The 13,210-nt window shown below is 38.5% G+C and overlaps 1 protein-coding gene across 1 annotated transcript in view; it reads right to left on the bottom strand.

Annotated features, from left to right (window-relative positions):
- The window catches only part of LOC126268186 (probable 2-oxoglutarate dehydrogenase E1 component DHKTD1 homolog, mitochondrial), a 328,733-nt gene that overhangs the window by 155,423 nt on the left and 160,100 nt on the right, over positions 1–13,210 (bottom strand). The window contains exons 8-9 of the mRNA XM_049973793.1: positions 2,756–2,977; positions 2,508–2,665 (exon numbers count right to left, since the gene is read on the bottom strand). Coding sequence (XP_049829750.1) covers positions 2,508–2,665; positions 2,756–2,977 — 380 coding nt within the window. The remainder of the gene's footprint in view (positions 1–2,507; positions 2,666–2,755; positions 2,978–13,210) is intronic.

Raw genomic sequence — 13,210 nt, 5'->3', positions numbered from 1 at the left:
TGATGGGGATAAGGAGGAGACTGGGGCAGGGAGGGGAAGAGATAGCAAAACAGGGGTGGGGGAGGATAAAGTGCTGTTTGCAAGAGTGAGCAGGTACAAGGTGGAGAGAGTTTGGGCAATTAGGTTTAGTCAGGAGGTTTGATGAAGGGCGGGAAGGGGGCGGAGGGTAGGGGAGGGGGGGTTGCATAAAAGGTGAAAACTAAAAAGAGAAAATGACTGGGTGTGTTGGTGAAATAGAGGGTCGTGTAGTGCTGAAATGGGAACAGGGAAGGGGCTAGGTTGGTGAGGACAATCACTAACGAAGATTGAGGCCAGGAGGGTTATGGGAACTTTGGATATATTACAGGTATATTGCTCCTTCCAATATGTAGTACACTCTCATAACTCTCCTGGCCTCAGCTTTAGTTGTCTTTACCCTTCTAGCTCCTTTCCTGTCCCAATTATAGCACTACACAGTCCTCTATTCCACCAATGCACACAGTCTTTTTTCTTTTTAATTTTCTTCTTTTCTGCTAATGCCCCCATCTCCCCCTCCCTCCATCTAACATCCTGACTGCACCTACCTGCCCACTCTCTCTCTGCCTCATCCCTGCTCACTTCCACAAGCAGTATTTTACCATTCCCATGCTATCACTCCACCTCTCCATTCCAGGCCCCTCCTTAACCCCTCCATCTGGTTACCTCTCCCATCATTCACCGCTGCACACAGTCTGGCTTCAGCATCCAGGGACTGCAATCGTGTGTGTGAGTTTTGTTTGCATTTGTGTGTATGTCTGTGTGTAATCTATTTTCAACAAAGGCCTTGTTGGCTGAAAGCTCATTGTCTGACAGTCTTTTTGCTGCAACTTGGCATCTCCCCTGTATTGTGACTAGCAACTATCCTTTTCATATTGTTATATTGTATCCTTGATATTCCATTGTTTCATAAATAAAGTAATTTATAATCAATTCCTAATTATCAGTATGAGTGTATTAGCACTAGCCATAATTTGTTTCTAGTATGCTTAATCAAAGTAGCCTCCAATGGCTCCTCCTGCCTGCTATTGTATAAACTGATTCATTTCGCACACCTGAAAGGATTGCTAAGGTCAATGAATATGTCCACCATTACATACACTTTAAGACAAAGAAGATAACACACCATGAAGGAATAAATATTCAAATGGGATAGTGATAAGAAGATGTAACTTACATGTACCAACAAACAATTACAATTTCAGAAAAAATGGATAATTTATTCAAGAGAAAGAACTTAACAATTTGTACAAGTCAGTAATACCTTGCTGCACCTCTGACCCTTACGCAAGCAGTTATTCAGCTTGGCATTGATTGACAGAGCTGTTGGATGTCCTCTCAAGCGGTATCCTGCAAATTTTTGTCCAATTGGAATGTTAAAGCTCCAAACTCCTGAGATAGTTCGAGGGCCCTGCCTATAATGTTCAAAACATTCTCAATTTTGGAGAGATTTGGCGACCTTGCTGGTCACAGGAGGGCTTGGCAGGCACAAAGACAAGCAACAAACAGTAGAAGCTCTCACCATGTACAGAAAGGGCTATACCCTGCTGGAATATAAGCCCAGGATGGATTGCTTGAAGGTCAACAAAATGGGGCATAAAATATCGTCAACATACCGCACTGTTGTAAGGGTGCTGCAGATGACAACCAAAGGGGTCCTGCTATGTAATGAAATGCCACACCAGACCATCACCCCTGGTTGTTGGTCCATGTGAGAGGTGACAGTCAGTTTGGTAACCCAGCAATGTTTAGGGCATCTCCAGAAACATCTTTGCTGGTCATCAGGGCTCAATTCAATGGGGACTCATCACTGAATACAGTTCTACTACACTCAATGAGGTTCCATGGTTGTTATGAGAGATATATTAAAGTTACAGAAATAGTATAAAATATATTCTCAGAATAATAAAATGACAGAAAAAAGATATGTGATGTAGCATGTTTGGACATTAGTTCATCCTCTAAAACTTTGAGTATTACAGAATGCTCTATCAAAAGGAAAATTCAGTTGGGATAAGTAATAAATTCTGAGGCAAAATTTCTGGTTATTATCTACATTCAGGTGGCGAAATATTTAGTACTGCTGATAGATATCATGTGACAGTAAAAGTAATGACACTGCCCTATCTTTCAGAAATATTAGTTCATTCCTTGGAAAAGGCAGAGAGAGAGGATGGAGCAGTTTGGAAAGGAAGGTCAGGTCAATCAAACCACATTTTCTAGCCTTATCTTCCCTACAGGCTGAACCCTCTCATCCTGAAGTCTGATAGAGCTGCCATTCCTTTATGACATTCACCAACAGATCATTCTCTCCTTCCCGAGGAAGAAACTAATAGTACCAAAAACTAGGACAATTTCATCTCATTCATTTTCAAATGTGCCTATCAGCAGTAGTAAATATTTTGCCAGCTGAAGGAAAGTAGTGAATATAGGCCTACTGTGGCAATTAAAATTAAACACCTTAAACCAAAAATTAAAAGATTTAAGTGTACCTCCTGGAATTGATAATATTATATACAGCAGGATTTGTGAAAGTTGGGTCATCAAGTTCATTATGTCCCCATCTCCTAAAACAGTTGAGATCAATGAATACCTCTTTCCTAAATTTTCTTTGATATTCCATGGCAATTCTTGTTGCTTTGACAACCAGCTAGAACAAGCAAAGAAAATTTTCAAATCATACATGAAACAAATTACAAAAGTAAAAAAAATGAAATATCAAAATTAATGGAATATTTACCTCAGGATAGTCGCCATTCACATGTAAAACAGGTGCTGAAATCATCTTTGCAAGATCAGATGGATATCTTGATGATCTACCTCGGTCTGCAGGTGTTGTGAAACCTAACTGATTGTTAACAATTAAGTGGACAGTGCCTCCTACTTCAAAATGTGGCACTTTACATAACTGCAGAGTTTCTTGATTGACACCTTGACCAGTAAATGCTGCATCGCCATGAACCTTAAATGAAGATGTAACAGAAATTCATCCTTAGCACTCCAGAAATAAATTAATATTCCAAAGAGACATTAAAAACAACATATGAGTAAAGAGGTCAAGCAATAAAGAAAAGTGAAGGAGATGAAATAAAGTCAGATCAAATGCAGCACTAAAATGAGAGACATGAAGCAGAAGCAAATGATATTATAAAATTTATATATTTATTTTACTTAACAAGATCAGGGTGTTCAAACAATCTCTTACAACTAACCATACATTCTAATAAAATCCTCTTTACAAATAATACTGTGTTAAACATAGATAGAAGCTAATGTACTCTTTCAGTAATATAAAAGTAGCAATAAGGATCATGAGGATAATATTAGAATAATTTCTTTGTGTACAGAGGCATTCAAACAATCATTCTTCTCACACTCCACATGTGAATGGAATGAGAAGAAACCCTAATAATTGGTACAATGGGATGTACCCTCTGCCATGCACCTCACAGTGACTCGCAGAAGTGTGAATGTAGATGCAGTACTAGTAGCAGTAGTAATAATAGTAACAATAATAAAAGGAAATAATAATATGATTTACAACTACAAAATTTTATATAAAGCAGGTCGTGTACATGTGTGAAAACACCTTGCAGATTAAAACTTTGTGCTGGACCAAGACTTTTGCAGACAAGTGCTACACTGACTGAGCCACACAAGCATGACTCACAATCCATCCTCACAGTTTTACATCTGCCAGCAACTTGGGTGGCTCAGTTGGTGGAACACTTGCCTGAGAAAGGCAAAAGTTCCAATTAGAGTCTCGATCCAGCAAACTGTTTTAATCTGCCACGAAGTTTCTTATCAACACTCACTCCATTTCAAAGCTAAAATTACATTCAGAAAGTATGTATTCTGGGGTCTTCTCTGAAACTCCTTGATTGATTTCAGCCGAATTTTGCACACAAACAGCAAACTTCACAAGAATCAGTAATGTAGGGTTTATTACCTCCTAACGCTCCAACAGGAGCCAAAATCCTGGCAAAAGCATATTTTTTCAAACTCTACCAAATAGTCTGCCTGCATGACAGTCGTGTTGTGTGAAAATTGTATTGGACTGACTTATTGACTTACTTTGCAGGGCAGCCTATGCATCAGGTGCAAGAAATTACTTTCCAGCCTCTTACATTTAGGCTACCCTGCTAGACAGGTATACAAAGTTTTGGCATTCACAGCCAGCTTTATTGACATGTTTTGCAAGGCAGCCTATACATCAGAGGAAGAAGCGGCTGTGTTGTGGGAGTAGTATTGGCTTTTTTTATAAACCCATTCTGCAGGAACTACACATGCACATGGGCAGGGCAAGGGGAGGATAGGGTCAAGGGGGCAGAATGTGCTGATAGAGAGAGAGAGAGAGAGAGAGAGAGAGAGAGAGAGAGAGAGAGAGAGAGAGAGTTGCTGGAGTAGCTGAACATAGAGGAGAGAGGAGGAGGAGGAGGAGGAGGAGGAGGAGGAGGAGGGGGGAGGAGGAGGTGGGTATAGAGAGGGGTCAGAGGAGATGGACAGAGAGAGGGGGAGGAGGAGATGGACAGAGAGAGGGGGAGGAGGAGATAGACAGAAAGGGGGAGGAGATGTAACGAGAGAGGAGGAGGAGGAGGAGATGTCAGAGGGGAGCAGTATGTGGATGGGGAGTGGGAGAGGAGGAGATGGATAGATGGATAGGGAGAGGCAGGCAGGAGGAGATGGAAGGGGAAAGAAGGCAGGATGGAGAGGAGGATATGAATAGCAAGAGAGTAGTAAAAGGAGGTCAGAGAGAGGGAGGGGCAAGGATGACAAGGGCAAAAGGGGATAGAGGAGGAGATCAGCAGTGGGAGGGAGGAGAAAAATATGGTCAGAGATAGGTGGGGAAAAGAGATGGGCTAAGAGAGGGGGAAGGAGGAGATGAAGAGACAGAGAGCAAAGTGATAAGGAGATGGACAAATAGAGGAGGGAGGAGATGTCGGAGGGCAGACGTGTGCAATACACATGTTGAATGCATTCACGAGTGAAGCTGTATGGGAGAGAAGAGGCTAGTAATAAATAATGATAATAATAATAATAATAATAATAATAATAATAATAATAATAATATAAAGAATATAAAAGTTGCTTGTGTCTGATATCCCCCTCACCAAGTATGTGTTCCTTTTCTTTCCCTTCTGCATCTGTACCTACATTTTTCTACTCCCTAATACTGTCCTTATGAGGACTTTTCAAAATGTACAAACAGTCAAGATTCAGCTGTATTCTTAAATTATTTGGTCTCTCTGTTGTGTTCCATGAATTGGTACCTCCTCTTCTGTGATATATTATTAGTATACACAATAGTAATTATAATAAAAGCTCCCTCCTAGGAGATGCCACCTTGTCACAAGCATCTTCAGTGCAAGGCATGAGGGCTTGCATGTTCTGTCAAAGTCAAGAGCTGTACTGGCAGTAGCATAGCAACTGGGAGGGTCCCCCAAGCCAAAGTGGTCTTGATGGAGAAGCCAGACAAAGAGTATCCCACAATATAGCGCAGGGAGGGCTCTAGAGGTGCAGTAAAGTCAACTTCCCTAAAGGAATAAACCCAATACAAATCTTGGTCCTCTAAGTTGAGGGTTGGGCAAGCAACTAACAACCCCTTCCTGTAAAAAAAATCCCTGTTCAGAAACCTCAAAGTGAAGAAGCTGGACTGATACATGGAAAATGACACAGCACTCTTAAAGGGAAAGGGAAAGGCAAAGGCAACTGAAAAAGGAAAGCTGATGTGTTTATTGGAATGTGGAATGTAAGATCATTATACAGGGCGGGGGCCCTGAGGTCACTGCTAGAATAGCTTCATAAAATAAAAGCAGGCATATTGCACTACAGAAAATGCGATGGAATAAAAATGAAATGCTTGCTATGAAGAACTGGATAATTTCCTACCATGGCCCAGAGAGCAACCATGGATTTGGTATAGAGTTCACAGTTAGACAAATTTAATGGAATAACATCAAGAAACTCACAAATGAGACTGAAGACCCGATTTGCAAACTATTCATTGATCAATGTACGTGCACCTACAGAAGTAGCAGATGACCAGGATAAGGATGTCTTCTATGAGGACCTCAAAGGAGCATATGATGTGTGCCCTGAGCATGATGATAAAATAACTGTTGGAGATCTCAGTGCACAGATTGGAAAAGAAGATCATTACCATCCAGCAATAGGAAAGCATAGTCTCCATGAATACCTAAATGATAATGGACAAGGAATTGTTAAGTTTGCACTATCACATAACATTGCTGTAGGAAGCATTCTGTTTTCACACAAAAGGATCCATAAAGCAACACGGTGTAGCTTTGATCAGCATACCTTCAATCAAAATGATCTTGTAATTACTGACAGCAGACATTTCTCAAACTTACTAGATGTATGAACCTACGGAGGAGTTAAAGTGGATTCAGACCCCCACCTTTTAATTGAGAAACTGAGAGCTTGAATATCTAATGCAAAGAAAGCCAAACAGACATCTCAAAGAAACTATTTGGTACCAAAGTTAAAAAATGAAGAGATTACTAAAACATCCTCTGAGAAGCTTACTAAGAATCTTGCACTATACACTTTTAGTGTAAGTGATACTCTGGATCAGGAATGGAGTGTTTGCATGGATGCAGTCATTAAGGTAGCAGAAGGAGTTCTAGAGAAAGAAGGAAAACAACCAAAGAATTCATGGTTTGATAAAGACTGTAAGAAATAAGTCATGAAAAAAAACTTGGCTTTATAGAAAAATGCCTGATAAATAGTATACACATTTAGCAGTAAAAAATTATCAAGATAAAAGGAAAGAGGAGGAAAAGCTGCATTGGAAGAAGAGAATTAAATGGGAAAGAAAGCAGATTGAGGAGTTGGACACAACTGGAAAAACAAATGATGTCAGAAAATTTTATCAGAAAATTAATAGTGAAAAAAGAACATTTTGGCCATGTATTTATATATGTAAAAGTAAAAATGGTGAGTTACTAATTGATGACCAAGAGATATTGGAACATTGGGTAGTATATTTTAGTGAAATGTTGGATGCTACAGAGCCAAATATTGAAGAGATCATAATCCACACAGAAGCAAATGATGAGGCCATAGTCCCCCCCCCCCTCTAAATCTCTCTCTCTCAAGGAGAAGTAGATAGCCTGACTGAATAACAATAAAGCACCAGGGACTGATAATATAACATCAGAACTATTAAAAGGCCAAGTAGTTGAGTTAAATCACAGGATATACAAGATTTTATGCTTTTTCTGGTAAAAGGAAGAGATGACAGAAGACTGGAATGTAGAGAGAGTGTGTTTCATACACAAGAAAGGAGACTTTTTTAAATGTGGCAACTACAGAGGCGTAACACTCCTAAATATTACTTATAAAGTACTGTCAAATATCTTGTTTACTAGTCTCTCACCTATAGCAGAAAACATTATTGGATATTATTAATGTGGATTCAGACCAGGAAAGTCGTGTGTGAACCAGTTATTTACTCTCTGGCAAATTGTAGAAAAGACCAACAAATTTAATGTAGGTGTACACCATCTTGTCATTGGTTTCAAATCTGCATATGACACAATAAATCGGGATAACTTTATGAGGCAATGTGGCAATTGTCTGGTAAAGATGGGTTGCAAAATTCATACCTTAAGAGTTATGAGTACTTGTTCAGTGGAAGACATCTGTACCACAATAGCAAAGATGAAGAAGTATTCATAGCTCTTAGGTATGCATTTTAGAGCCCATGTTTACTGGTCTATTTTTTTCTGAATGCTTATTTCTGTCATGTCGCTAAATACTGTCCGTTCCATACAGTAAGATATGAGACAAGTCAGTTGAGGGATCATATGATGGATACACATTTACATTTATTGACGATATTATAGGTACATATATTATAAATAATTAACATCAAAATGCTTACAATCAGGTTACAATACATAATAGTCCTTTTTCTTGAAATCAAATAAGTGTAAGCACCAGAACAAGACAGAGTATCTATTTAAACAAAAAATTTGATTAGACAATATGGCTCTGAAATACACTGCCATTACACATTACTGTAAAATTTTAGACAGTTTATAATGTATTTAATATATATAAGGGTTGATCTGTAAGAGATTCTTTTAAGCCACGGATGCAGATGTCACATAAATATACGTTCAGTCTGATTTTAAGACTTGATGTAATATCTAAAGATTTAGTTTTGGGGGCAACTGGATGTAAAGTGTGTAACCATAAGTGATATTTTTCTGTGACTGAGGCTAGTTTATACTTTTTTTTTAAATCTTAGATATCTTCAGTTCTGTGGAAAAAGTTTGGATATTTGTTGCATATGCTTTAACATATTGGAGACCAAGTCTGAGCATAGCTCGGTCTGTAACTTTGTGTTAAAAAGACTGTAATAGAATATTGGTCAGGCCATGATTTTCTGAATGTGTGAGCCACTTACTGTTCATAAACTGGACTTATTTCATATGAGAGCAATGTACTGACACCTTGTGACATGTTACTTGACTTCTGTCGTCAGTTTCTAGAATAATTTTGAAAGAAACATTAGCAAATGTAACAGCTACTGTTGTGAATCTCTGAGTTAATATGATCACACTGACATAGTTTTGACCATGTACTCATAAGGTTTTATAGTTTGCCATAATTCTGCTACAAATAAATCATGCTTGTTGAGGAGCAAGGAATTTTGGAAGCTCAGGAGGAGGAAAAGTGGAATAAAATTTCAACCTGTAGACTTAAATCAATATTGCATTGAATAGGTCTGTGAGTGCCGTGCATTTGTAACAGAGTTGAAAACATGCAGGATAGCAGTTCTGATAGTATCCATGGCACACTAAAAAATGTTTTAAAGTTGATTATGCAACTGGAGAGAACTCTAATAAGACTTTGTTCAATTATTTGGGATGATTTCAAAATCCAATTTAGATAGTCCTAATTGATAGTACTTAAGAGTTATTGATCTCAAGCTTTATCTAGTTCCCATGTTACAAAATTTAGTTGTCTCACTGTGTGTTGTGCAGTTGTTTTCAGTGTGTTAGTGTTCCTATAGCAGCTGCCCTTTTGAGTTTTGTGGTACAGTTTAATAGTATTGCTTTTGCCGTCTTTAAAGACATCCCTGCAAGTTCTTATTTTTCCTTGTTTATATTATTTTGAGTGTTTCAGTTTTAATAGTGTAGAGTTATTCTGCATGCAGCACCATGGCCAGTAGTTTAATCTCTTATTGCACCCTTCTTGTAGTTTCTGACTACACTGTTGTGTGTGTGCTTTTGAGGAACCTCTGGCTAAAGCTGTGCCACTTCTGGTACCACTAGAATCTTCTGGAAACCCCAAAAACACTGTACCTTCCTATGCAACAACTGACAGGTTTGTCCTCAGCTAGTGACACATAGTAGGCAGTGCTGGGTTCTTGTACCTCTCGGAGGTGACAAGTCTGGGAACTGAAGTGCAGGTGTCTCCTTAAGTGTTAGAAAATGTACAAGCTGTTAACGAGTTCTGATATCATATCTGATCCAACAAAGAAGCCTCAACTGTTGGGACAATAGGTGATTTATAGCCGTGTCCAGATAAGTGCAGAGGGTGGCTATGTTGGTCATTGAGAGTCCAATGTTTTGCTTAAAAGATAATTTTTAAGCTCATTCTTAAATTTTACTTCATCTATTATTTCCTTTATGTACACAGGCAGAGCAGTGTAAAGTTTTATTCCAATAATACTTACATGCTTTTGGTTTGTGTTGTTCTTATCCTTTCTACATACAAATTCTTATGACTTCTAGTATTATAATTGTGGCAGTCCTCATTTGTACGTAGATTTTTCATTAGTGCTCTTGTACACAGAATGCATTTAAATATATACAGTGATGGTATTGTGAGTATTTGTAGTTGTTTGAAAATGGATATACAATGATTCATATAGCTCTTTTCTGAAATTTGAAGATATCTATTAAGCTTGATTTAGTTTTACCCCAGAACATTATGCTGTAAGATATGATGGAGTGAAAGTAAGCAAATTACACTAGTCTAGTACAGTCTGTGCTGCATGCTCTAGATAATATCCTCAATGAAAAACATGCCGAATTGAGCCTGTGGAATAAATACTTGTGATGGTCTTTCCAGCTTAAGTTTTGATCAATGTGCATACCCAAAAACTTTGTGCATTGCACACTCTCAGTCTCTTTATCAATTAGTTTTAACTGGAGATCAATATCTTGGGTTGCTTTGCCATACTGTATATAATTTGTTTTACTTAGATTAAGTGTTAACTCATTAGCTTTAAACCATTGTTGTATATATTTCAGGACAATGTCAGTTGCAGTGGTTAACGATTTTTTATCATCACTTATAATTTTGCTCATGTCATCTGTGAACAACATTATTCTGGTAGAAATATTTGGATTTTTTATGTCATTTATATAAAGCAAGAATAGTAAGGGACCTAGAACACTGCCCTGTGAGATGCCTATTTCTAATTTCTTTGCATCTGAAATCCACTTGATTTTCAGATTTTTATGTTCTGTGATGATTTATACTGCCTGAGTTCTATCATGAAGGTAAGATTCAAATCATTACCTCACAACTCCCCTTACACCTATTGCCCCCATCTTGTTTAACAGAATTTGGTGATGTACTGTATCGTAAACTTTAGATAGATCTATGTTAATTCCCACTACACATTTTGTGTGTGTGTGTGTGTGTGTGTGTGTGTGTGTGTGTGTGTGTGTGTGTGTGTGTGTGTGTGTTGAGATTCCTGACAATCTCTTCAGTATAGGCATGGATACCTGATTCTGTGCTGTGGCCTGAGTGAAAGCCATGTTGATTGCAGTTCAGAAGTTTGTAAGCATCTAAGTAATTTATGAGTCTGGTTTTCATTAATTTCTCTAGAATTTCGGAAAATGATTGGAGGAGGGATATTGGCCTATAATTTTCTACCTTGTGTCAATCAATCAGTCAGTCTCTTTATTCATCCATTAACAATATACATCATACGGATGTAGTCAATTACAATTTAGTTTCTTATCTTTAATTTGTTTCAAATACTTGGATAATAAATACAAATATTTTATATCAGTATATATAAATAGTGATGTAAATAAAATAGAAAGAAACTTCCACATGGGAAAAATATATTAAAAACAAAGATTCCAAGACTTACCAAGCGGGAAAGCGCCGGCAGACAGGCACAATGAACAAAACACACAAACACACACACACAGAATTACTAGCTTTCACAACCGATGGTTGCTTCTTCAGGAAGGAGAGGGAAAGACGAAAGGAAGTGGGTTTTAAGGGAGAGGGTAAGGAGTCATTCCAATCCCGGGAGCGGAAAGACTTCCCTTAGGGGGAAAAAAAAGACAGGTGTACACTCGCACACACACACTCACACACACATATCCATCCGCACATACACAGACACAAGCAGACATATTTAAAGGCCTGTCTGCTTGTCTCTGTGTATGTGCGGATGGATATGTGTGTGTGTGTGTGAGTGTACACCTGTCCTTTTTTCCCCCTAAGGTAAGTCTTTCCGCTCCTGGGATTGGAATGACTCCTTACCCTCTCCCTTAAAACCCACTTCCTTTCGTCTTTCCCTCTCCTTCCTGAAGAAGCAACCATCGGTTGCGAAAGCTAGTAATTCTGTGTGTGTGTGTGTGTTCGTGTGTTTTGTTCATTGTGCCTGTCTGCCGGCGCTTTCCCGCTTGGTAAGTATATATAAATAATATTACTTTTCCATATGCAGATATTCTTCAATGCTTTAAAAACTATCTATTAGTAAAAATTGTTTAAGATCTACCTTGAATTTATGAAATTCTTTAATTCTCTTTATTGTAGAAGATAATGCACTAAAAAGTATTTTGGGCTGGTAGTTTACACGTTTTTGGTAGAGTGCTCCTTTGTGGGTGTCTTGTTTCACGGTTATGAACCTGATTATTTAATGTTGAAAATTCCTGGTGCGTTTTCAGACAGCATACACATTCATAGATGTATAAGCTTAGAAGAGTCATTATTTTAAATTCTTTAAATATTTCTCTGCATGACACTCTGCAGGGGACCCCTTTCATTATTCTAATAGCCCTTTTTTTTAAGTTTGAAAGTTTGTTTTGCTGTACCTGTATTTCCCCAGAAGATCTCACCATATCTAAGCAAACTGTTCATGTAAGCATAATAGGCACACAGCAATGATTCAGTGTTGCAGCATTCCTGAAGCATTCTTAGCACATAGCTGCATTTACTTAATTAATTACTCAAAACTTCTAGTTGCTTTTCCTATCTCAAGTGCTCATCCACCCATATAACGAGGAATTTTGTGTATGGAGCTTGTGCAATAACATAGTTCCCTAAGCCAGCTTTTACTCTTCCTCTAGCTTTAATTTTAATATTACTGAAATTCATCAACACCGTTTTATCATTATTTATGAGCAAAGGATGATCACTAAACCATTTTCCTGTCTCATTTATTGTCCTAGAGACACTCTGCTGTAGATCATCCTCAGTGTACCATTTTATAAAAATGCTAGTGTCATCAGCGAACATCACAATTTCTGCAACTGTCAGATGGTTTGGTAAATCATTTATGAACACCAAGAACAACAGAGGGCCTACATCTACATCTACATCCATACTGCGCAAGCCACCTGACGGTGTGTGGCGGAGGGTACCCTGAGTACCTCTATCGGTTCTCCCTTCTATTCCAGTCTCGTATTGTACGTGGAAAGAAGGATTGTCGGTATGCTTCTGTGTGGGCTCTAATCTCTCTGATTTTATCCTCATGGTCTCTTCGCGAGATATACGTAGGAGGGAGCAATATACTGCTTGACTCTTCAGTGAAGGTATGTTCTCGAAACTTCAACAAAAGCCCGTACCGAGCTACGGAGCGTCTCTCCTGCAGAGTCTTCCACTGGAGTTTATCTATCATCTCCGTAACGATTTCGCGATTACTAAATAATCCTGTAACGAAGCGCGCTGCTCTCCGTTGGATCTTCTGTATCTCTTCTATCAACCCTATCTGGTGCGGATCCCACACTGCTGAGCAGTATTCAAGCAGTGGGCAAACAAGCGTACTGTAACCTACTTCCTTTGTTGTTGGATTGCATTTCCTTAGGATTCTTCCAATCAATCTCAGTCTGGCATCTGCTTTACCGACGATCAACTTCATATGATCATTCCATTTTAAATCACTCCTAATGCGTACTCCCAGATAATTTAT

This window comes from Schistocerca gregaria, chromosome 4 (genome assembly GCF_023897955.1).
Source record: "Schistocerca gregaria isolate iqSchGreg1 chromosome 4, iqSchGreg1.2, whole genome shotgun sequence".
NCBI classification, from domain to species: domain Eukaryota; kingdom Metazoa; phylum Arthropoda; class Insecta; order Orthoptera; family Acrididae; genus Schistocerca; species Schistocerca gregaria.
The sequence above is the reverse complement of the archived record's forward strand: the minus strand, read 5'-3'. Positions and strand labels throughout refer to the sequence as shown.